The sequence below is a fragment of the Rhamphochromis sp. 'chilingali' genome (assembly GCF_963969265.1).
Source record: "Rhamphochromis sp. 'chilingali' genome assembly, chromosome: 12".
In the NCBI taxonomy this organism is placed as follows: Eukaryota; Metazoa; Chordata; class Actinopteri; order Cichliformes; family Cichlidae; genus Rhamphochromis; species Rhamphochromis sp. 'chilingali'.
Genome location: NC_137939.1, coordinates 13,124,633 through 13,151,793, shown reverse-complemented (window position 1 = coordinate 13,151,793; position 27,161 = coordinate 13,124,633). Strand labels below are relative to the sequence as shown.

At 39.9% G+C, this 27,161-nt stretch overlaps 1 protein-coding gene across 1 annotated transcript in view; it reads right to left on the bottom strand.

Moving 5' to 3' along the window:
* chchd6a (coiled-coil-helix-coiled-coil-helix domain containing 6a) overlaps positions 1-27,161 on the bottom strand; it is a 74,794-nt gene that overhangs the window by 42,996 nt on the left and 4,637 nt on the right. Inside the window, exon 5 of the mRNA XM_080898682.1 lies at positions 4,725-4,808. Within this exon, the coding sequence (XP_080754808.1) occupies positions 4,725-4,808 (84 nt within the window). The remainder of the gene's footprint in view (positions 1-4,724; positions 4,809-27,161) is intronic.

Below are 27,161 nucleotides of genomic sequence, written 5' to 3'. Positions count from 1 at the left end.
CCAGGAAAAGTATTGTAGACCTGCACCAGACTGGGAAGAGTGAATCTACAATAGGCAAGCAGCTTGGTGTGAAAAAAATCAACTGTGGGAGCAATCATCAGAAAATGGAAGACATACAAGACCACTGATAATCTCCCTCGATCTGGGGCTCCACGCAAGATCTCATCCCGTGGGGTCAAAATGATCATGAGAACGGTGAGCAAAGATCCCAGAACCACACGGGGGGACCTGGTGAATGACCTGCAGAGAGCTGGGACCAAAGTAACAAAGGTCACCATCAGTAACACACTACAACGGCAGGGAATCAAATCCCGCAGTGCCACACGTGTTCCGCTGCTGAAGCCAGCGCATGTCCAGGCCTGGCTGAAGTTTGCCAGAGAGCACATGGATGATACAGCAGAGGATTGGGAGAATGTCATGTGGTCAGATGAAACCAAAGTAGAACTTTTTGGTATAAACTCAACTCGTCGTGTTTGGAGGAAGAAGAATACTGAGTTGCATCCCAAGAACACCATACCTACTGTGAAGCATGGGGGTGGAAACATCATGCTATGGGGCTGTTTTTCTGCCAAGGGGACAGGACGACTGATCCGTGTTAAGGACAGAATGAATGGGGCCATGTATCGTGAGATTTTGAGCCAAAACCTCCTTCCATCAGTGAGAACTTTGAAGATGAAACGAGGCTGGGTCTTCCAACATGACAATGATCCAAAACACACCGCCCGGGCAACAAAGGAGTGGCTCCGTAAGAAGCATTTGAAAGTCCTGGAGTGGCCTAGCCAGTCCCCAGACCTCAACCCCATAGAAAATCTGTGGCGGGAGTTGAAAGTCCGTGTTGCTCGGCGACAGCCCCAAAACATCACTGCTCTCGAGAAGATCTGCATGGAGGAATGGGCCAAAATACCAGCTACTGTGTGTGCAAACCTGGTAAAGACCTATAGTAAACGTTTGACCTCTGTTATTGCCAACAAAGGTTATGTTACAAAGTATTGAGTTGTATTTTTGTTATTGACCAAATACTTATTTTCCACCCTGATTTACGAATAAATTCTTTACAAATCCTACCATGTGGATTCATGGATTTTTTTTTCACATTCTGTCTCTCACAGTTGAAGTGTACCTCTGGTGCAAATTACTGACCTCTGTCATCATTTTAGGTGGGGGAACTTGCACAATCGGTGGCTGACTAAATACTTTTTTGCCCCACTGTAAATATTTTAGCAATTTTTTTTCTTTGTCACCGAAAACTGAGACTAAGCTACATGACAAACATTTTGTATTTGACAAATCCATTTCCAGAGTATGTTCAAAGATATTAACAGTCATAACCATTGTGAGTGCTTGATCTTACACCACTCCGGTATTTGCAAATGACAAACAAATCCTTCTTTTAATTTCTCGGCACATATGAAATGTACATAAATGTATTAACATAAACCTAGCTAAGCTTCGCTTAATTCACATCTACTGAAAACTGAACATCAAGCATCGAGAACACTTTGACCAGTCTCTTATGTGACTGCTGGTGTAGTCTGCAAACACACTGAGCTTTCAGATAGACCCGTGAATTTACATATACTGCACACATCCACCTGAATATACAGTATGCATGCAAAACATCTCCCTCTTCCTTTGCCTGACGCACATGCCCACACATTGAGGACTGTCTGTAAACATCCTAAGCTCTACAGTAAACACAGCTTGTGCCACCCGTATGCCAGCCTGCCACTCTTCTACTCCCTCTGCAAACCCAACCTGTTACTAATGAGACTAACACAAATAGCCAAGCATCTGACACCAAGACCTCTGTGTGTGGCTAATTCAAATATGTGTAGAGACTATTCATCAAGGTAATAAATGATTATTTAGGTTGACTGCGTGGTAAACGGAATACAGATTTTGTGCTGTGGTGGTTTAAGCCTGCTTGCGTTTGTCCTTCTGTTATTTAAACTAGACAGGAACACAATCGGGAAAAAGAAAGAAAGAGAAAGAAAGAACTCTTTCTTGTCCTTTTTACTTGTCTTCAGCAAAGAGGCTAGCCAGAAAGAATTGGACTTCTGGTTTAAAAAAAAAAAAAAATCCCTAACTTCAGATTTAACCAAGCAGAAAAAAGCCTTTTTTTTTTTTTTAATCAGTTCCCAGAGTCAGAACCAGACATGGAGAAGCTGCATTCAGCTTTTATGCTCCATATATCTGGAACAAACTCCCAGAAAGCCTCATATCAGCTGAAACACTCAGTTTATTAAATTCCAGGTTGAAGACTCACCTGTTCTCAGCTGCATTTGAATAAAGCACCAAATCCACACTGTTTTACTTTTAAGCTTAAATTTCAAAACTTACATTTTAACTACTGATTTTATCTACTGTTCCGCCCCCCCATTTTAAATCATATTTTTTATTTGTTTTTATTTTTTAATGTCTCTGTAAAGCACTTTGAATCACCTTGCTGTTGAATTGTGCTATGTAAATAAACTTGCCTTGCCTATTGCCCAAGTCAGTGACTCTATCAGCTTATTGTGGCTTATGGCGCACTAAACATAACCTTTACTCACATGCATACAACCACACAAATGCTCACAAATCTTTAAAACTAAAGGACCACCTATTCCAAACTTGGAAAACAGAAAATAAATCTCAATTAGCAATCACAAATAAACAAAAGAAAATGTAACACAGCAACAGAGTGGCTGTAAAGTGTCCACTCAGCCACAGGGGAATGATGACACTCCAATGTTACAGTTGTCCCATGTGGCTCTGTCTACTGCCACCACCCTGTCCCCGTCAAGCTTGAATTATCCATGGTAAACAGAACATAATACTTGGATTTTACACATAATGTCCTATAAAGGTCTTGTCAGTCTGAAGTACAGAGGAGTGCTTCTCCCAGAGAGACCGCGAAAAGGTCCTTTTTGTGTGGCGCCTGGTGAGGCCGAGATTTAACTTGAAACCCCACCTCTTCTGCCTGGCAAATGTCAGACCGAAAGATGAAAGGCAACGCAAGGGCTTGTAAGGGCTCTCTGGAGATACTCAGGCTGGCTCAAATTTGTTTCCTTTTTTTGAATCACATTTACGGATACACCTGGTGGAGTGCTTCTGCTACACACTTTTTGTGCATTGAATTCCGCTGTATCAGTCAGGTTAAATCTACTGTAGATGCATTTGTTTGCTCACAAACCTGGGAGATCATTTATATCAATTTACTGTCTGTCATAATGTTGCTGCTGAGTAAATATATCCATTCGTGCGGATCATATTGTTGAATATGTCCACATAAAAGTGTGTTTCCACTTCGTGCTCATGCTTCAGCACATGATTTTCATAATGGCTCACTCACGCTAGAGCAGACCTTCCCAAAGTGTGGGGTCCGCCCCCTAGGGGGGGCGCAGTACCATTGCAGGGGGGGCTCGGCATGAAAAGGGAAAAAAAACAAAACAAAAACAACGCTTGGACACTGCTAGCACGGGGCGCCCACACAAACGCAAAGCAGGAGATGAAGCATCGCTGAATATGTTTCCAAACCAACCTCCTTTCAAGCCAAAGACTAGAAAATATGGTGAAGCATATCTTCCCTTTGGTTTCACCTGCACAAGTGCCGAGGTAGGTCTCCCCTGCAGAATTGGTTTTCCCTGCGTCGGGAGCAGCGCTGGGCTGTTCAAATCACGGGCAAACAGTGTCCCACATTCTTGATTTTTAGTCCACAAACACTTCTTGTAATGACTAACTACTCCTGACATTTTGGAGATGTTAGCTCTTCATACAGTAAAGTTACAGCGGGATACAAATAATATCAGGCTGATCCTGCCACGATTTGTTCCCCCGGTTCAAATCACGGACAAACAGTATCCCACAGCAGTTTATGTTTTTGAACCCATTTTGCACAGAGAGGCATTTTTTGAAAAATGTATTGATAGCAATGTTGAATATTATTGCACAGAAAAAAAACAACTACATGTAAAATAATCACACTGTGACGCCTCTGCCTTTCTAAATGGAGGGACTGTAACTGCGTGCGTATATGTAAGAGTGTAAAACCTGAAGATGGAGACAAAATACTGTTTATCTGCCATTCTGCAATTCCTCTCATATAAGCAATAACGTGGAGCACAGCTGACGTGAAAAAGGCACATACCTTTGACGTTGTGTGACGAACTCTGTATTCTTCGTCCACACGTAAACGCAAAAAAGGAGTTTTAAAAAAATCTCAGTTTTCGGTGATTCGAAAAGCCGTTTACGTGTGGACGCTGCGTTTTCAAAAATACCCGTGTAGGTGTGGACGTAGCGTAAAAGAGTTAGTTTATTTTCTTACTACCTGCAGATTACTTGTATTTGCTTAATTGTTTACTAAATGTTTGAGGTGTGAAATAAACCGCAATTGAGCAAAATATGGGTGTGTGTGGTTGGAGGATGTGTTAGTGCCTCCTTAACATCTATGGCAACAACAGTGTTGCAGAGTTATTACAGTTAATCATCTTTTTATTACAACTTGGCCCAGTCCAAAACTAATAGCAGGCCAACTCCACCTTTTATTGCCAGGTTGATGCACCAAAGTCACTTAACTGACTGAATTCTGGTTGCTCGACCATATTTATGTATGTGTGTACATCAAGTCTGCCCATGTCTGTACACCTATATAACATGTGACTTTTTAAAAGCCGGTGAAACCTAAAATGATGCTGCTCGAAACCTGTTTATGTGTTAGTTGTGTGATTGTGCAAATGTTTTACCCTCTTCTCCAGTTGTGCCAGTTGCTCCTTGTAGAAGGCATCCAGTGCTTTCAGCTGTGAGTCTTTCTTCTGTAGATGCTGAACCTGCAAGTAAAAATACACATGCATGCAAACATTTTAGGCAGTGGTTTGCCACAAGTTAAGATCAATGGGAGAGGAGAGAAGAAAAAAGTTATGTTAATGCTGTTGTATCATATTGAAATTTAAAAATGTAACTGACATGGAAAGATATGTTGTTATCATTTAACATAAAAATACTAGTAACCTAACTTGTAGTTTATACAGCTATAAAAAAAAGGTTACCAACACTTATCATGGTCATGAATGTTTTGTCAATTTTTGGCTTTTTGTGGTTTCTTTGAAGTCTTTGGGGCTAATACAGAGAGACAGACAACAATTCACAGCCATATTTACACCTATGGGCATTTTAGAATCACTATTTAACCTAACACCAGTAAATGCATGTATTTGGACAGTGGGAGAAAGCTAGAGTACCTGGAGAGAACCCACAGGGAGAACATGCCACACAAAAGTCTCGGACAGATGGTGGAGTAAAACTCAGGACCTTCTAGCAAAAAGTGTTTGTAATGTGAGGAACTCCCTCAGTGTCCAAATACTCTAAATTTTCTTTGGGGTCAGATTCAGGTGCCTGTATTTCTTGCAAAGGTCAAGAAGCACCAGGACCGTGTGTATGGTATGCTTGGGTTCATTATGTTGCTGCATTGTGAATCTCTCTCAAAAGATGGAAACTACATGGAAGTACTACATCTACTCCGTGGAGTCACTTTGTGGCAGATATCAAACTCCAGATTAGGCACGTCCTCTAAATTTGCAGCCTTCATTCAGCAAAATCTATGTCTGTTGTTTGATCTTTCCATAAATGAATTTTGATGAACATGTTGATTAAGCGGTCACTCCTAGTCTGGCTAGCTGTCCCTTGGATGCAACAGTTTTAACCCACTGAAGGACAGTTTGACACCAAAAATACTTTGAAAGCTTACTAATTAATGCATTACATCATATATTCTTGTGGAGTCAGTTCCTGTAGCCAAGAAACAGCCCACATATATCTCCCTTGCGCTTGTGATCAATTATGTTTTTGTATGGACAAAACAAGATAAGATAATTAGTTAGCTTCAAGTAGATACATTTCACCTCTACATTATTCGATGCTGAGAAATCCTTGCTTAGAATAACAATCCAACTTCGGGCACTCTGCCTCTTATTCTCACTTTGAAAGTATAGCAAGCCATGTTCAGCTGGAAACTTGGGGCACAGCCATACTTGTGATGGGTGAACAGTGGCTCCCATTTTATTTACTTGAGTCAGACTCTGTGAATGAGATTGTAATGCTTCCCCTGAAAGGCAGCTCTGCTCTCCCTTAGAGAGGGAATGGGGGAGGGAGGGGTGAGAGAGTTTAGATATATGACTAGGATGCCTGCTGGGCACCTCCTGAGTGAAGTGTTCTGGGCATATCCTACCAGGGGGAGGCCCTGGGGCAGGCCTAGGACATGGCTTTGAAATGCCTGGAGGAGGAAGCTGGGGAAAAGGAGGTCTGAGCTACTATGAATAGACTGCTGCCCCCCGACCCTAGATAAGTGTCAGAAAGTGGATGGATGAATATGTTCTCTGTTTTGTCTTGATCTGGTCTGAGTCTCTTGGACACCACTGTACAAATACAGCACTGGCAAATGAATGCAGTACAGACCAGCATATGACTTAGTACAGTAAAAAAAAAGTTAACATATCTTCTAAATCTAAGATTTAACAGCCTCAAGATGGGGACACGATTTTGTCTCCAAGAAAATAGAGTCTTCACAGTGTGACAGTGTAAACAGATGTGTCCCTGCAACATCAGTGATACAGGTACACACAAGTTCTCTGTCCTTTCTCTGTGCAAAGTCCAGCTTTAAGGTATCGATTAAGCAAAAAGAAAAAAAAATGCCATATATAATCACAGCTCTCAAATCAGACTTTTATCTTTTATTTCTTTTCACCTGCACCCCTCTGTTTATTCACCCATGGATTCTCTTTTACTCCCTCCCATAAGCACCATCTTACATCCAACCATGTTATTTACAAGTAGTTTTGAAGCTGCAAGATGGCAGTTACACACAAAGAAACATGAACAAGTGCAATTTAGTGCAAGCATGCTGACAGACATGCATACACATGCAAATCTACACCACAGTGACTAAATGAGAGCAGAAAAAAAAAAAAACTTGTGTTGGAGACATAGAGCAGACAGAAAAATGGAAAAGCTCGCAAAAGAGACATGAGACACAAGAGAAATGCAAGAAAAGCTGCAAAGACGATGGGCCTTTTTACCAACACGTGCACGGAAACATTCTTACCCTGTGCAAAAAACAAGTGCATACAATCATTGTTGCATTTAGGAAACGTGCGCACCGGCCTATCACTTACTACTGAGCGTAAATTCGAAAATCTGAATCATTCTGAACAAACAGGCTTACGCGAGCTGCATACTGTCCCCATTTCTCTCCTGGTGAAGCATAAAAAGCCTGCACCTATGAGGCAAGGAAGCAGGAGAAACTCCAAGTCTGAAGAAACTGAAACTATTCTTTCAGACAAGAGTGTTTGATGTTTTTAATGAATGATGAGGAATCGGTTTAAATTTAAACTGTAAGCCTGCACCTTTCCATTTTGTTTCCTTTAAATGCAATTGAATTTTTTTGTATTAATTCTGAGCATGTCTTACGCCATGTCAGAAAATTATAGATAATGGCCTTATTCTTCATATTATCATTATTATTATCATTATTATTAGTAGTAGCATTTATTTCAAAGACTTAGATGTACATTTCCTAAGACAGCCAGGATTTTATTCTTTTGTTATGTACAAACAAATTTATTGATAAATTATTGATGAATCAATGATTTGACTGTGAAACTTTTGTATGGATGATTACATACACAGATTTGTATGTACATATAGTTATTACAGTAAATGAGGGCCAATATTGGCATTTTCTTTTAAAAAGCATTGAATTAACTAGCTGAAGAAATCAATTATTTGTTACAGCCATAGAGAAACTGCTGTTGATACATTATAGTAACAAAATGTGATTTTATTCCAGTGCTTTGTGACTGACGTTATATATTTATACAGCAGAAAAATGTTGCCATATGTATAAAGAAAGCAAGGTCAAAGTAATGAAACAAAGAACAGAAGCAATGGAGATAAAAGAATGAATAGGGACTGTTAAAAGTAGGAAGAAGGTATGTGAATATTTGAATGAAAGGGCTGGAGGAGCATTAAACTGAGAAGAGATGAAGAGCCTAGAATAGTGAGTGCGTTTAAAAAATAAAAATAAAAAATAAGGAGGAAGGAAGGAAGCGGGAAAGGAGGGGTTCGATTTGCTTTGAATTCAATCAAATCAAAGTTGTTTTTGCTTCTTCTTTTTTTTTTTTAATTCATGAGATGCTGCAATTTAGAGATATTTCACTCTTCCAGCTGTCAAGGATTTCAGCTCAACAGAAATGATTAAGAATGACTCTAATCAACACATAAATGGTAATTTCAATTTTGTTTTAAAGTGACCTGTAGCCTGTGCAAGAGCACAATAGGGAACACTGAGAGAAAGCAGTGGAATAGATGGAAAGGACAAAAGAGACTGAATTTTTGAAGGTCAGAATGAAGCTTACCATTGATTCTATCTCATCTGCAGACTAGATATGTTGGGGGACAGAGAAAGAGTGAAGGAGGAAGAGAAACAAAGCAGGATAAAAAGAGAAAGAATGAAGCACAAACAGGAAGGACCATTAATTCATGTAATCAAAAGCATAGGCGATCAGATTAGATTCCCCCAAGAAACATGCATGCAATCTCATTCATCTCTAACAAAAAGTAAACAATTCAATAGGAATTTGCAAAAGATTAACCTTGTAACACCAAATGTATCAAGTATAATTAAACATTTCTGAACATAATACATGTTTTTTGTCATTTCCACAGCTCCAGATTAGCACAACATGTTTTGAGAATGTAGAACAATCATATAACTGAATATTTAACCTGCATTTCTTGAATAAAACAACATTAATGTGCAACTAATATCAATAAAAGATTAAAGACATATTATTGTTCCAAATGTTTGGTCTTTAAATAAATCCAGGTTTCCATTTGAGATGCAGTGATACTGATGTTTGGCACACATGTGGCTTGTTCACTGATTGGCACATTGGCCTTTTAGCACAATAAGATGATCTGATCTAATTAGCTTCTACCAGAATTGCAGGATCACAACAGATCCACCAATTCTGCTTTTAATTAGGCATCCAGTGTCATAAATCTGTATGATCCAATTTGTTAATTTAAAACAATTCACCAGTTAAACTAATTTAATGAAGAAACAGGCAATTTATGACCCAGGCCTCCAAGACAGATTCATTTGTCTTCTTTTGCATTAAAGGAAAAGCTGCAATGTTCAGACAATCTGAATCATGTTAGCTATTTGAATTCAGCATGCCACCCCCCTGCCAACCCAAACCGGTCATGGGAGATGGCCGCCCCTCCCTGAGCCTGGTTCTGACACAGGTTTCTTACTGTTAAAAGGGAGTTTTTCTTTCCCACTGTTGCCAAAGCAGAGTTTCATAGAAAGGCAAATAAACATGGGGACAGCGTTTGGATACACAGGTGACTCTAAACACCTAGAAAAGCTTTAAGCCAAATCTCTCTTCTTAGATCGCCATTCCCACCACAACAGCAGCATTTCCACAGACTATGAAGAAAGCCACATGCTTTCTCTAGAAACATAAGGGGTTCCATTCTGAACAAGTGGGAGCGAGACCCCTGCCATTCTGTCTGATCTCCTAGATCGTCTTTTTTCAGCTGCTTGCTTTACGCCGGTGTCACCACAGTGGATCATCTGCCTCCGTCTCATGCTATCCCTAGCATTCTTCTGTCACATCAACCCTCTGCATGTCTTCTTTTCTTCACATCCCCTAAGATCTTCCTCTTTCCCTCCTGCCTGGCAGCGCCATATTCAAAATTCTGTGTTCAACATCTTCACCACCCCTCCTATCCAGATGTCCAAACCTTCTCAACCTTGCCTCTCTAAATTTTAACCTCCTATCTTTTTGTTAGTGCTAGCATTTCCAAATTATACCATCAACGCAAGTTCCACTCACTATATATTCATATCACTATTTGATTATATAATGAAATAGGAGAATTTTATGATTGTCATATCAAGATATGTTTCTTTAGTATGAAGCTTGTAGCATCTGGCAAAAGCCATATATGAAGTTTCCACATTAGACAAGCTGTATATAATTAGCTAAAGACACTACAACATCACACATGATTTTTAAAGTTCAAAAACCACCAGATGGGTGCATTTGTTACACTGAAAAACTCAATATGTAGAAAAATATAATACCTGCAAACTATCATTGAGATTGACGGGTTGTCACTATCTGAAGTGCCCTGATGCACTAAATCTTACACATCTGGTGCTCCAGGCAAATTAATGCCAATCAATATTTTTAAAGCTCTTGTATCGCAGGTCTCAGATCTCAGTGGCACTGAAAAGCAGCAGCGCCGGCAAGTAACTGAGGTGAAGAGCGTCTACTCGCACACATGCACACGCGTACAGCGGGGGGAAGATTCATCATAATTATCAGGGCTGCTGAACGCCAAATCAAATCAGAGCCAATCGTCTGTGTTTCATAAACAGACCTTAACTGAGGAGAGACAAAGAGCGAGAGGGCTTCTGACAGGAGAGACGCTTCCACTGTTGGGTGAAAGGCTGCAGCTGGTGCATGTTAATGCAGGTGAAAAGAGAGACTGAAATTGTTCATGTGTTCATTTTCTATGTTAGACAAGTATCGGTTTGGTGGGGATTAGGTAGAATCAGAAGAGATTTAATTAAAAAAAAGAAAGAAAAAAAAAAAAGCTGCACTCCTTTCTATCTGTGTCTGTCTGTGTTGGTCCCGTTTTAATTTGCAGTCAAAGACGAGGCTGAAAGTGAATCAGATGACTCCTCTGGTGTCCCTCCAGGGACCTGCAAGGTAGATAACAGCCAGCCAAGCGTGGCTTTACACACAACACACCGCAGCACCACACCACGATGCACTTAAAGAGGATGGCTCAAGTATACACACTGATGTTTATTGAGTCTGTCCATTTTTCTGTTGGGTACCTGACGTTGTCGGTTCATGTCTGTTACCCAATGATGCTTCCCCCCCCTACAGACAAAAAGCCACAACTAAATCAGCATCTCCAAGTCTAAATCTTATTTTTGACTGTATTCAGAGCAATATTAAGCACCACACAGCACATTTGCATTCAATACTTAGCTCAATCCACCTTTGAACTGGCAACGCGGAAATGCTAAATCAGAGTCACCATAACTTAGTGTTTCCCAACCTTTTGGAGCCACAGCACATATTTCGCATTAGAAAAAAATCACAGCACACCACCAAACAAAAATGTCACAAAAGCGCATATTGATCATTTTTCCCCACACACCAGGCATAGCAGAATTGGCTCCGTTTGTCCCCAATATACCATTTTTGCTTTCTTTTAACCACTACTCACGCTAGGGCCGTCATCTGGCTCGGAAGTTTCTCCATGACCCAGGTCAACCTGACTACTTTTTCTTTTCAAATATTAATTTATTGCTATTATGCGCTGCGCTGTCTCATGACTATGTAATTTCTTCTTCGTCTTCTTCTGTTTTACTGGCAGTTGGCAACCCATTTAATTGGAGCAAGATGTTGTACTGCCCTCTAGTGGAAAAGAATGTAATTGTTCTGCCTGTTACTCACGTCTGTCACTTAGAATACCAATCAGGTGAAACTAGATAATCTTCCACGACACACCTGATCATTTGTCACGATGGCACAGTGGTTGAGAAACACTGTCATGACCACACGGTTAAACAGCAGAAAGGTGACACAGGTAGTGTTGTGCTGATGGTCAGAGTGATCGCTAGAAACTTGACAATCAAGGACGGTAATGCACGAAATCAATATTAACACCATCTTTAGAGTCATTTAATTTAATCGCTAGTTAAATGTTGGCTTGTCTGCTTGTAACTGAAATTAATGTGTCTGGTAAGCGGCTACACTGATCGATCATCATAAAATGAAAGAAAACAGAAAGAGGGTGTTTCTGTCTGATGGGCTGACTAAAATTACACGTTTAGATAACGGTGTTCTGACAAAGATTCCAGGTATCGCTTCTTTAACTTTTTGTTTCACTGAGCATGTGTGCATCACTGCAAAACTCAGATGTGTCTACAGAAATGAATGACTTAATAAATAACAGTCAGTTAAACGTTGCAAACTGAGCCCATACTTTTTGTACAATTACCGCTTTAGTAAAGAAGTCAAGTGTGACCTTCTTACCATGCAAACTATGGGCTATGACTATACTGGAAACATTCTAATAAGATGAGTTCGGGATCAAAATAAGGCAAAAAGGAGAGTTTTAAATGTTATCATCTTTTTAAACAGTCACGTATTCCAGATACATTTCCATGAAACAAGCATTAGTAGAAAATAAGTGTCACAATTTTCCTATTAAAATCATAATCTATCCAATGTAACTGATGTTCAAAGTTAGTTACAGAAGAAATCGTCCTGAAAGAATGCATTACACTGAGCCATGTAGTTTATATGGCTGGCTCCTATACTTATGAGGTCATGTGGGACCAACAGTGCTGGAAAAATAAGTGCTTTTAGTGGTTCCAATGATATCCTTCCATTTATGTGAATGAGGCTCTCTGAGATAATTCAGTATTTTTCCGCTCATGGTGGAAGGGCAGAAATAAGCTCCCTGGTGTTTCCCTTTCTTTCTCTCGCTAGCAGCAGCAGCGCTGCAGTTTGTTTTTAGTGAACAGCACTACCTTAAACTACACATTAATCAGTTGTTTAACAAGGGTACAGACTGCCCAGCTTTAAAGCCTTGCTTACACTTTCCGCGTCCCTGAATCTGCTAGGATCCACTTGGGTCCGAGTGACATATATTTTGTCATTTATCAGTGAAAGCAAGGGTCCACGCATCAACTATGAATGGGTCCCAAGCAGGAGAATTTAAAGTAGTATGACAGCAATGACTACTCTCATCATGGCTCCAGCCTAGAGTATAATCAAGGCTTGAAAACAACATCACCTAGTTCACTGGGTTGTACAGCAAACACTGAAACTTGGTAAAAATGAGCAGGTATTGACATTATTTACCTTAAGACTGTTAGACCACTGAAAGTCCCTAAAAGCACCTTTCTTCCCCCAGCAACAGCAGAAGCTGCAAAGTGCATGAAAATCAAATTCTGTGTTACAGCCAAAACTTTGAGCCACAGTAGCATGAGTTTTACTAATTTTAAAAGAAACTGGATTTGTGTTACTGCTGAAGTCGCAAAAGAAAATAGAAACTGCTTTTACATGACTCACCAACAACACAAGGCACTCAAATAATAAACCTTTACAAGGTGATATCAGTCCAACCCCTTCAAATGAATGCTATCGCAGTGCATCTGTTCATTCTGTTATGTCAGTTACAATCGGCTTATACATCTGAAATCAACAATGAAGGGATTCAAATTGCAGAGACACTCAGTCCATAGCGCGGTAAAATTACAGGGATAAGCATTGCGCTTCTAGGATAACAGAAGATGCACTCATCACAAAGAACAGTGTTTCTTTTACACTGAACTTGGGTTAGACAGACATTATGTACAGAATAATACATAAATAAATAAATGTAGCTTTAAAGCACCATTAAGATCACAAAAGCCACACTTTTCGCTGCCTGACCAGTTACTTGCATTAAAGAGAAATTTACCATGTCGTCTTACATGTTGCTTTAAATATATTGTCCTGAAGTATATTTTAAAACTTTCCAAAAAATACCTGGCTGAGAAAAGAAAAGGAGAATGACAGAAATGACTAGAGACAAGAGAAAGAGCAAATGCATTAGAAATGTAAGCAAGGGCAGGAAAATAACTTCAGTTATTAACAAGGTGCATAATTGATTACAGCAGTTACTAGCCATGAGCTAAGCAGGAGATTAGCTTACAAATGTATTATCGTATATTCTTCCCTCTCCAGGCACCTTCTGCATATGAATCAATTCAGAGCACAGCTGGAGGTGTCAAGCATCTACTTAGAAGCTAGAGACAGCAGGAAAAAAAAAAAGTGAGACAGAAAACCCGAGCGGGAGTAAGAGAGGGAAGGTAGAGCTGGAAATGATGAGGGGAAAACAGAAGACAGGTCTAACGGATAACAAGTATGAAACAAAAAAAAAATGACAAGGATACCATTACAAAAATCACAGCAACAATGGGCGAGCTTGCAGATCAAGAGAAGGAAAAACATCCGACAGTGTAACTGAAACCTAGCAGGGATGCCTAAACAGTTCCCATTGTTGAAATGCAGTTTGACTCGTTAGCCTGAGACCCTTTTTTTCCCCCTTTTTGAGAAATAAGTGACAAAGACAGTTTTAAAGGTTCAACAGTAGTTCCATGAGGCTGAAACATGCACGGCAAATAGACTACAGAGGTCGAGCCTAATAAACAACAGAAACAACCAAGCTACTAACAAGCAGACGCCGCCAACTCCACAGGCAAACATCCTCGCCACTGTCCGTTCTGATCAGTGACAAAAAGCTTAAACTAAAAGCTTTATTTATACCGAGGGGCCTGCAACCTTTACTATCAAATAAGCCACGTTTGGGCAACTTTTAATGGAAAATTGAGCCATAAAATATTTTTCAACTTTATAATGAAGATGACGCAATAAGCATACATTACTAATGATTTATGATTATTTGATACTTTTACAACTAGAATCATGCTCTGTCATGGTCTGGAGCTGCATTTCAGTCAGTGGTGCTGGGGATCAAAATTGATAGCATTAAGAACACATAAACCTAGTGGGAGATTCTGAATCACCGCGCAGCAACATCTGGGAAGCGTCTGATTGGGAACGGCTTCATTTTCTAGCTTCGCAATGGTCCCAAACACACTGCCAGTGCACTAAAACCATACATGGATAAAAACAAACGATGGAACACTATCAGTCACGGACGGGCCTTCCCAGAGCTCGGACATCAGCATCACTGATGCAGTGTTACATCATCTCGACAGAGCTCTGAACAAAAGGCAGCCAAAGAAGAGCTTTCAATGTCCTTCAAGAAGCCTGAAGAACTACTTAAGACTACTTAAAGCAATCAGAAGAAAGCTAAGAGAGTTCAGGCTGAGCTGAAGAAAAGAGATGGTCATGCTAACTATTGAATTGCAAACTCATTAAAATGGTTTCTGGCTTGTATACTACATTTTCATCTATGTTTTACTTTCATTGTTCTTTTCCCAAGCAAAGTATGAAGAAATAACAGGTGATTACGTTAAAGACTGTTTTTTGGTTTTGTTTTTTTCCCCCAACAAGCAAACACAACTCAGAAATGAAGACAACAAAGTTGTTAGCAAGATTGAACCTATTCTGAAACACAGAGTCCACAAAGCTACGAAGGCCACTTTGGATCCTGCCTGTGCTTATTCAAATGAATCTAATTTAAAACAGCGTACTTTAACAACAAAAACATGTCAGCTAAAAGATTTTAAGAAAATACAACATCAACTCATACAAAAGGTGAAAAAGAAAAACCCAGAATACTATGATTTAGGAATGTCATAAACCCACATTTTCTGCTTCTGTTAACAGTCCATAAATGTTTGGGAACTGAGGAAACCAGTTGCTGGACTAAATGAGGTAAGTTGTGTAAAGTGCTTTGAGTGCTCAGATAGAGTAGGAAAGTGCTATTTAAGAACCTGTCCATTTACCATTTTCTAGAACCAAAGGTTACTGGAGCCAAAGGGTCAAACTGCCTGGATTAAACCTAAATAACTGCAAGAATGTGTCACTTCCTGCTTCCCTTCAACTCAGCGTTCATTTGGTGTGAAGAGGTTAAAGCCACAGGGGGAGTCGGCCGGTGGTGAGACTGTGTTGTGTCCTGGGTAAACTCCTGACTTGTTCCATCGCCACTGAGGACAACGACAAAAACTGTCGAATGACCAAAGTTAAATCAGGCAAGAGTTTCTGTATTGGTGGTGTTGTGTAACTGTGAGAGTTGGTCTCATTTTATGATTGTCAAAGAACAAAAAAAAAAAGAAAAGGAAAAGACATATTTTAATATTTGAAACAGCTCTTCCCTACATCAGTCGTACCAGTTTTGAGGTTAAGCTGTAGGGACAACAGATGGTGGCTGGTTGAGCTGTTAGTCAGTGTCTCTCACAGTGATATCAACTATTGTGGGCCAACTCCCTGATCCAGTACAGAAGGAAAAACAAGAAGAGAGCCTCAGTGCCCCAGTGTTAACAGTGCAATGGATCATCAACGCACCACATGGGCAAGGCGCACTAATGTTTGGGCTTGTAAGTATGTCTGGGACAGACACGTATAAATACACACTCACACATCTCCATCTTTCCCCGTGGGCAGCGTGTGTGTTGGGTTGCCATCTGATAGCGTCAGCAGTCTGTTCTCCCTCTTTCTCCCCCTCTCTTTATTTACTCCACTGCGTTTATTTAACACATAGCTCCCAGCGAGGCAATAAATTAGCACTCAATAATAATCTGACTGATAATTACAGCCAGCCAACTACACAGAAGAAAGAGTGGGACAAATGGGCCACTGGCCCTTCTACTCCTCCTCTCTTTCATCTATAGTTACTGTTTTCATGCAGACTGCTTTTTATTTATTTATTTTTTTCTGTCTGACACTTAATCTTTAATGTTTTTGTTATCACACAGTCTGCACAGTCATGTGATGTGGTAGTTTAGTTAGGTCAAGCAAATCAACAATTAGAACACATGTGCTGTCAAAATTAACCCCCATTTATAAAGGAGCTCAGTTTGGCAGTTCTGCCAGAAGGAGTATCTGCTAAAAGCACATGATTCAACCTAGCATGTGAATTATTACAATATGTCTCTTTACCAAGAAATAACAAATAACAGGGATGTGTGCTAACATCTCTGGGATGTTGGTACAATATCCCGAGCCTAGTAAGTTCAACATATCTGGCTTCATGAAGGCAGCGTCCAACTCACTAAGTTAGCCAACACTTGCTTCCACACAGTCGCACGATTATATGGTGCTGGAGAGGAAAACCACTATGAACGTGTGAGTACTTTAAGCACTTTCTTTAAGACTAATATATTAATACATTTTAGCCAGTCTGAAGGCAGGAAAGAAAGCTAGCAACAATGGCAACTGGCGAAGTCTGCAGCACAAGTTACTATAGCGATGTAAGAAGTGAACTGTTCTCAGTAACCCTGCATTTACGTGGATAACCTTAAATGATGCAATCAGGCCTCTGGTATCATGATTGTGTAGATAGCTAGTTATTAAAAGATCAACTTTTACATTTGGAGTGCCTAAAAGATACTAGCCTTGTTTGGGGAAATCACAAACATAAAAAAGCCCCAAAATTTAGCAGTGAATGGTATAAATGAAAATCCTACATTTTACTAAAAAGAACAAGCTTTGTACTGAAGGAGTAACTAGAAAAGTTTGGTGACTTTTTTAGAATACTCAATAAAAAAAAATAAGAGTTTACTGTAAAACATGCGGTTGGTTTGTTTTGGGGTGTTTTTTGTTTGCTTGCTTGTTTGTTTGTTTGTTTTTTATCCTTTTTTTATTCTTGAACTGCGTGTCCTTTTATTTTTTCCCTGGAGGGGACTTTTTCTTTTGAGGATGTGGATCGCTACATATTGAATATGATGAACAGACTGATGTTTGGTTTGGTTTTTGTTCAGGCATTTTCTTTTTCTCTTTGTCTGCCAGCTGTTTTGTCATTGTTGGGAAAATGTGCTACATATGCTACAAGATACGCTATTCTCTAAAAGAAAAAAAAACATATTGACAAATTTCAGCATTTAAAACAACAGCCTAAGGACATGAGAAGCAGAAGATGACGGATGGCTGGAAACTAAAGTAGGAAAGATTTGAATATTTACTTTTTTTTTTTTTTTTTTTATTGTAATAACTGAGATTACCTGAAGAACTCCTCAAACGTCCCGTCTGTCTGCCTTCTCATTTGGCTTTCTGCCTCACCATCTCACTCTGCATTTAGGGGAAGGTAGCTTTTGAGCGCACTGTCAGTCTAATAGCTTTACATGCAGAACCATTTCAGTCACTGCAGATGACAATTACTGATACAACCTGCAGGCTTATCTGTACCCGAGCCTCCACAACCTCCTTCTCCTCCTATATTCAGTCCGTCACTCACCTCTCTTCACACCATTTCCTTCAGCAGCACACATCCCTTCTCCCTACTTCCTAAGCACCCTCTCCTCCTCCTCCTCTCTCTTTACTGGTCATTCGCTACATCTTCTCTTTGCCCCCCTTGCTTTAGCTTCATTACCGTTTACATTTTTTCCTCTTTTTCCTCTCCTTTGTTGTCTTTATCTTCCAAAACACTGGGTCAAGGTTGGCGATTATTTGTGAGTAACGTTTTTACAGCAAAGTCCAAAACGTTAAGGCACTTCAGATTCGGTCCATTCTAAATGCATCTGAATCATCATGAGCGAATAGCAGAGCAGGAAAACAGATGGTACAGCCCCCAAATAGCCCTGATCTTAAAATCATGGCGTAAGTCTGAGATTACTTGAAGATAACTGAGACGAATAAATCCACATGAGAACTGTGACAAATTCTGAAAATTTTGGAACAAACTTCTTGAAGCTGTGCCAATGAAACTAGGAGAGTTGGTGCTGCGCTTCTTTGAAAATAACTGAAAATTATTTGGGAATAGTTTTCAGAGAACGGGAAGGTCTGCACAGCATGCATGTCTGAGCACATCTTTGTTAATAAATTCTTTTCCAACTTATACACCAAGGCAAGATTACAGCTTTTCATAATAAGAGCAATAACGTTAAAATAGATCAAAGGCTACTAAACCACTGAAAACGGAGGAAAAAGCCTGCGCACTTAGCAACTCATTTATCCTTTTTTCATTCAACTAAATGGCATAATAGCAGCATGTTACCATATGTCTGACTAAATAAGCAGTCAGAGGAGCACACGATAAAACATCAAGCAATTCACTCATATGTAGTGCTATAATGAAGCATGTCCCATCTGCCTCAGTCTGCCTCACTCCTCTGTGTGTGTGTGTGTGAGAGTGTGAGCATAAACACAGCTGTTTCTCTCATACTGATAAGCAAAGTCTGAACGAGTTTCCTGAGTGTGTAACAGAGAGACATTGCTGTCACCCCATCAGCATCAGAGTTTCCAACTGATTATATGGTTTTAGGTATAAACAAGTGAGGCTGGTTTGTCCAATCAGAGAAAACATCTGGTTCATTCCGGCAGTCTGACAAACACACCGGCAGGTAGGGAAAAGAACTAAACAAAAAATAAAAACAACAACAACGTGATGAAATCAATCGCTAGCCCCTAGCCGCGACATCTGACCAAGTCTTTGCTAGAACTTCACAGTAACAGAGGAGCGCTCCTGAAATGATACAGCTCAAGAAACAGCAAAATGCTGTGTAATATTGTGTAAGCTCATTCCAAGAGACCAATGTAGGCATTAAACAGAGGATCCTCTGGGTCCTGTGGGTTGCTGCTGTGAGATCTCCATGGACTGAGCATGTTGTGGATACTCTACCAGATTTGGAGATTGTGGGAGTGTGTTGGGCTGCTGACTCATTTTAGTCTCTGCTTTAATCTACACTAAACATGATGACAACATCTGTTTCTTCATCTGCTATATTCTCCAATGCTTTCAACAGATAGTTGTCACTTATGCTGATCTCCCATTTGGTCCTAAAAATTTGCCAACTGCAGCTGAAAAGGGGGACATGAGCAATGGGAGTAAACAGAGACATTACATTTAGGAACATTTAGTGTGCGCGCTCAAACCCACAGACCCTAAAAGTTATAGCAGAGAAAAACTTGGATTTATTGCTCATCATTAAACCAAATTCAGGATCATAGAACTAGAATTAGTGTGTTTATATGCATCTCCTAATCAAAGTACTTTAAGAAGTGCAAGACGTAGCAAATATAGCATCAACTTTGGTATCTTACAAAATGTACAATATAGTCAGTGTCTCCTTATTTTAAAAACTTATGCATTTAAAACTGGCCAGAAAAACTTACAGATACCAACATAGTATCATCTTATTTTTAACAACTCGATATTTGTGTAATGCTTTGTGATATTAGTCTATAAATTATTCAGTTATGCCTAAAAAGATCATAGAAACCCTTTTTAAGGCTAAAATGGGTTTTGTGAAGCAAAGCTCTCTCACCTTTGACCACCAAACTTAAAATCAAGCCTTCTTTTAGTCCAAACAAACGACTCCTCAGCAACGCTTCCAGCGTTAACTGGCATGGTATCAAAACAACTCTCTTTAAGTCACTGAATTCAACGGGGTTACTCTGGTTTAAACTTGAAGCTTAAAGTTTTTAAACCCAGGCATCGCAGAGCATAGATTCTGAACTTTGAAAGATGCATTTGAAGATTTCGTTTCTTTTGAGTATTTAAACATTCTGAAGTTTTTAAAACTTGCAACACTTGCAGACCGAAGTTAATGATACCCTGGCTATTACACTACCATAATAATTAAATCACTGGAGTAAGGCTATAAAATTGGGTTATCCTTCATTATTTTAAAGCACTAAAACCTGACCTTACTCAAAATAAAGAGCACTACCCCGCCAGATGAATCTCAGAAGAAATGGATTCAAATATTTTCTACGGTGGCCCTGAGAGGTCAAATGCACTGCAACTTAAGAGAATGCTGCAAAAGCATAAAAGCGCACACAACACATGGAAGATGAATAAAAGGAAAGGAAACTAGAGCGTTTTGGGGACACAATAACGTGACGGAACAGCTACGGAAGTGACAGAAACCAAAAGATTTGAAGGACTGCACAGAGACGCTCAAAACAGGCAGAGGATTCATCAGTGCTGTGAGGGCGAAAAGGATGTAAGGAAATGTGAGTTTATTTAAGATGTACCGTTTATGGTTTAGAACACTGATACATGTCTGCTATTAGCCGTTTAATGTTAGCTTACGTCCACAGCTTTTCAGTCTTGTCGCTGTCTCCTAAAAAACACTACAGCTGTGTTTTGCAGGTTTTGCTTTTTCTTGTGAGGTTTTGTGGCTTTGTTTTCTATTTTTGTTGTGTTGCATTAAACTTTTCTGTTTGCTAGTGTTTTCTTAAATTGCACTGCACCTCTCAGGGCCGCTGCACTTTTCTTTCATATAAAATCTAACTTTTATTAAAGCAAAAATGCCTGACAGTGCTACATCACACAGGAAAAGCCAGATATCTGTGTGTTAGTCAGTTGTAGATACACACAATTCAAACCACACTGACAAAAAAAAGTTGTGCACTGATATTGCAGTAACTGTTCAGAATAGCATGGAAAAAAAGCTAAAGGTGGGAAAATAGTAACACACCACTGTCAGTATTAATGAGGAGTCCAACACAGTGTGCAAGGTGTTGTTTTGATTCGGAGGTTGTAATGCTGCACTTGGATTTTTTTGTTTTTTTAATGACATATACTAAGAAATTATAATGAAGGATGTTTAGTACACATGGGTACAAGAGCTCATTCGATTATCATTATATATGTTTTTGTCCTAAAAACAAAAACCAAACAAAAAATAATGATTTGCTTTTAAACTTTAATTGAAAATATAATTTAACCCTTTTTTACATGCAATTTTATGGCTCAAATTTAATGTGTCATCAAAATAAGAAACCAAACATTAAAAAAAAAAAAAAAACCTCACAAGTATTAAATATGGAGAATGCAAACCTCACTCAGTGACCTGGTGCAAATCTGAATAAGGATAATTGCTTTCTTTGTAAAGATCCAGGAACATCCCTACAGCACGTGAGTCAAAGAGCATCAACAGCTCTATATATATATGATAGCTTCCTTAAAGACTAAACGAATATGAACATTACAATGAAAAGTGCCCTGGCGCTGTACCACAGGCAATTCTGACAGTAAAAATAATGGCAGACAATAGGACATGTACAAGGAGGGCACAGACAGATTCCATTAGTGTTGGAGGAGCAGGTGGAATAGCATTTGTGACTGGTTTTTCTGGTGACAGAATTTCAAATTTATCTAGTTTTTGTGCATGATGTGCACAGGGACAAAGCAGCAGGCAAAATAAGACAGACAGGCCAACATATGAAATATGGCATATGGTTTTGTTGCCATCTAGTGTCGACTGGAGGAAGTGATTCAAACTGAGTACACCCAGAGTGCATGTAACCAGCTAATACATGGACATTTCCCAGAACAACGCAGTAGTATCTCATTCTGGTAAATGTCCACTTCTATGAATTAGATGTGTGCACGTTTATATAAGACAGGCTTTATGTTAATAATAATGTCTCTTAATATTATGTAATCAGGCTTTATTTTGCTTTTATGTCTGAGCTAAAAGCAAATCAAAGCCTGAGAACATCTCCTCATGATGTAAAGATTGCTTGAGTGCCCATTAATTCTCTTCTGTGAAGCCCTGAGGATTTTTTTTTTTTAAACTGGACAGCTGGCCAATGATACCTGATGATGATGAGGACATTTTTCCCTCCCAAACAGAGGTTTCCTGAATAAACAGAAGCCTTAAATAGTTTTAAAAGTGTTATACTGACATGAAAAATTCCCTGCATAATACCCTTTAACCACCTTACATGTTCCCTGTCACATTAAGTCCAAGTAAGATGCAACTGACTCACCTGTGCTTAAAAGGCACGTTTGAAGAATGAGAAAAACAAGGCTGGCATTTTATATTAGCCCAAGCTCAGTCAGAGGAAGTTAAAGGGCAGCTAATAAAATAGTCTTCCTAATTGTTCTGTGAGAACACAGAGGCAGAGAGAGAAATTTACCATATGCTAATGTGACTTATAACCTTTTTTTTTATTTTTAAAGGGGGGGTGGGGCTTTCAAGACGCACCAAAAGGCCATTAATACAATATAAAAAGAGAAAATCCCTTTTAGCTCTTTAGTTCAACTTGCTTCTATTCTTTCTATTCTCCCGTTCTCCTCCCCCCCACACACACACTTATTCTGAAATTAATCTGCAGAAGATTTGCTATTAACAAAGACTATTCACAGAGTGTGGCACAGAGTGGGCGAGAGCTTTGGCTTGAAAGATGAGGAAAGGGCCAGAGGAACAGAAGGATCAGGCAGTGCGCTAGGAAGAGCACAAAAGACAGGAGGAAATGAGCGAGGGAGTGAAAGGCACCGGAAAAGAAAGAAGCAGTTAAAGAGCAGACGCCACACATCGCTGACCGGCTCTTTCTTGACGTGTGACTCAGTGCTGCGACCACGCACGAGGACAGCGGGCACTGAGTCACCTGTAGCAACCTTCTCTGCCCACTCCTCACACCTTTGTTCCGACACTCAAGGATAAATCGCGACTCCGTCCATTCGGCACACATTTGCACAGCTCCTCTCTCCTCCTAATCCTCCGCTTTCTAACAATTCTGCAGGTCACCTGCTGCGTCTTCTTTCTGGATCATCATCATGATGATCATCATAAACATTAGTTAAACTAGTAAACTAGTTAAACTTAGTGGTGCTACTTTCAGTCTTCATGCCTTACATCTAAATCTTCTTTATTTCAACTTCCACAGGAAGCATTTACTCAGCTGTTTGTTTTTTTTAAACTCTCCCTGCACGTATCCCTCCCCTCTGTATGCAGTGCTGAGGCATCTGTCATTTTCATTCTTGCTCATCATTTCTTTCCGTCTTTGTTCTCCTCCTCATCCTTCTCCTTCAGATTTCATATTTTCTCTCAACCCCTGCCACCCCTCATCCCTCCTTGTCTAACATCTCCTGATTGTGCGAAATATTTATTCATCTTGTAACCCGCTTTTAAAAATCACACCCTCCTTCTGCAATTCATCCTCCCAATGCGACAAAGAAGCGTTACAAATAGTCCCTCCTTCCTTCTCGTTGACCCATTGTTGCGCTTCCCTTCCACTTCCTTGTGGATCCTTCACGAAATGTTCAATCGCTTGTAAAGGGCTCCTTTTTCGTTCCCTTCTCCTCAGTTCTATTCCGCAGGAAATGCGTGTCATCTTCTCTTTCACTCCCATTCATTCCCGGCTCCTCTTCATTCTTCATCCTAACCCTTCACAAAATGTTCCGTCACTTCTTTTTCATCCTCACATCCTTCTTGCTCCCAATTACTTAGTAAATGCTTAATCAGCTGTCAGCTCCCATTTTGAATCGTCTCATATGTTCAGTCTTCCTCATCCATTTATTTTCCCTTTTCAGGAAATATTGCATAACTGTCACAGCTTTAAACTTTTCCTTGCATAATTAATATGGCTCCCTGCCAAATGTACATTGGTTCTGACCATGGGTGCCAGAGAACTTTGCTGCCAGCTATGTAATCCATCAAAACTCGAAAGTTATTTAGATTTTTATCACTAAAAATAACAAAATATTCACTTTTATTATTATGTTTTTAACTTGTAAACACTCGTCCATCTACACTGTGTACATGTCATGTCTGATGTGATTAGCCTGTTCTGGGTCCTAATGCTCTTTCGCTTCCCAAAAGCAAAAAAGCACAGAGACACCACTGAGATTTAAAAATGATCTAAATCCTTTACACCTAAAAGAATTTGGTAATCACAGCTACAATGTGAGCACAGGTTTTGGTATTACAATGGCAGGAAGAAATAGGACCTTTCATTGGCTTAAATCCTGTTTTAATCAACCACCTTACCTACACGGTGAAATGTCACTTTTAAAGTTTACCCCAAATCCCATCTTTTCCTCCACTGGTTTATCGGAAAAAACAGTGAACATCCAACATCCATGTGCTCTATGCCATGTACCAGTTCTGCTAGTAAAACATAATCCATATTGATTATGAAAGATGGTCACAGATAGGACATTCCCTTAGACTGTGGCTCCTGGTTGAAAGTAAAATCGATTTGGTTTTAAATTTAAAACATTTTTAATAAAGCTTAAACGTACAGTGGTCCTTAGATTTCAAACACACTGCAGCTTAAGAAAACACCAACAAATAGAAAAAGCAACACTTTACTATTGCTATTAGCTGTTTACTGTTAGCTTGTTCGTCACATTGTTGTCTTCCCAAAAACACTGCCGTTGGGTTTTGTGAGTTTGTGGAATTTTTTCTGTTTCCATTGTATTTTCTTCAACTTTCTTTGTGTTTTGTGTGCTTTTGCAGCACTTGATTTGTCTTTTTCAAGTTGCAGTGCATTTGAACTCTCAGGACAGTTTTGTAAATGTGCTATTCAGCCCTGAAATATTTCACATGGCCATCTCCAGTAATTTGGGGCTCAGAAAAATAAAATACTGCAACTTAAATGAGCAATTTTAGTGAAAATTTAGCAAAGTATTGCTGATCCACATAAAAACTATATTTTAAATGCTGAACCGGTACTAAACCTGCATGTCTTTGAATACATACCTCTAGTTTCTTTTTATATGACCTTTTATTGAGATTCTCCAAGAGGTTGGAGATTCACAGAAACCACTCAATTATGGGAAATATGCTATATTATAATAAATAAATCTGCTGGCTGGAGGTGATTAATGGATGATTAATGGATACACCTTAATGGATAAGTTTAGGCAAACTGCTCATACAGTATGCACTAGATATACTCTTTGCTATGTCTGTATTACTGTGATACAAAATATGACATTCTTATAAATGACCAAAAAAAAAAAAAAAAAACTACCCATGCAAGGGTGCACAGGACAAAGAACTGTGGAAGATGAGTGATCATGCTCTCTGACTCCATAACAGCAAAAAAAATAAAAAATAAAAAATCAAATTTGAGTAAAGAATGTGAGCAAGTCTGCCCACACTTCGTATGCATGTGCATGTAGGTTTTCATAGCACAGAAACAGTAATTACAAGCAGCCCTCAGCATCAGGAGGTCCAGTCCTGCTCAAGCGGTCATTCTGCTCAGCGCATCCCTCCAGCAGCTTTCTATTAGCAGTGGGAGTATGTTGGAGTGGAGATAAGACAGGCGCTACAGCGATGGGGGGGAGGGGGTGTAATAGGAGGGGAAGGGGGAGGAAGAGTTGTATGAAACAGGCACCGGCTGATGTGTACAACAAGAGCCCCCCCCCCTCAACCTTCCCCACCCATGACTACACGGGTATCTCCGCACCACTCCTATCTCCAGCTCCAGGAAACTCTCAGGGTGCAATTTACCGCTTGCACTACGCTGATAATACCGTCTCCCGGGCAGGAAGGAGAGAGTGATGGGCTGGGATAGAAAAGGAGAGAAAGACAGAGTGAGATAGGGGGTGAGGGCAGGAAAGAAGAAAGAGAAATGAGGGAGGGAGAACATGGGAAAGAGGAGTAGATAGAAAAAGAACAGGGATGTAATAGGTGAGAAGGGGAGGATAAAAAGGAGGACGAGGAGGAGGCAGGGGGAGTATCATCATGGAAATTGCAAATTCAATCTCAAGAGCCAATTTGCGTCCGTATGAATACTCCGATTTAACCACAGACAAACTCATCAGACTGAGTCACATCTTGACACCACGTCAAACCTATCTCCTCCCACTCAGATTAATCCACTTTTACACAACTTTATCAACAAACTCGTGCAACACCTGACCTCTTCAGTGAACAGAGCTAGGATGACTGCTGACTAAAACTTTAAAGAACTGTACACAGGCAGCAACAGCTCCCTCAATGGGTCACTGGCAGATACTGCAGGGGGAAGCAACATCATATCCCTCACTCACATCATAACCATATTAACAGAAATGATGCACAAAGTTTCTGTAAACATAGAGCGGCAGTCGAAGGAGAGGCAAGGCGTGTTAGGTGTAACAAGAAAAACTAGAAGAGGCAATTAGTTAAGCTGGAGTACAGAGTTGTTATTGTTTAAGTATATACAGCAAATGGTCAGCAATGCCCAGAGGGTCATTTCAGGTTGCATTAGGTCATACATAACATATAAGGTTGGCTGTAGGAGTATAGTTTTTTATTTTATGCAAAAAATACTTTTTGATTTTTTATAACTTTGGATGTGATGGCAATTTTTAATTGGATTAAATCTGAATCTCCTACCACTTTGCAAACCCCTCTTGTCTTGCTTTAGACTCCCAAAGCTTTCGTACTGACCGACTTTCAGAGACATCTGTATTAACCCTTGCAGAGAAATTACTTCCTACAGGGTCCTGCCTAGTGCAGTGTGACTGACTAAAGCAGGGGTCCCCAAACCCAGTCCGTGAGGGCCGGTGTCCCTGCAGGTTTTAGATCTCACCCTGGGTCAACACACCTGAATCACATGATTAGTTCATTACCAGGCCTCTGGAGAACTTCAAGACATGCTGAGAAGGTAATTTATCCATTTAAATCAGCTGTGATGGATAAAGGACACATCTGAAACCTGCAGGACACCGGCCCTCGTGGACTGGGATTGGGG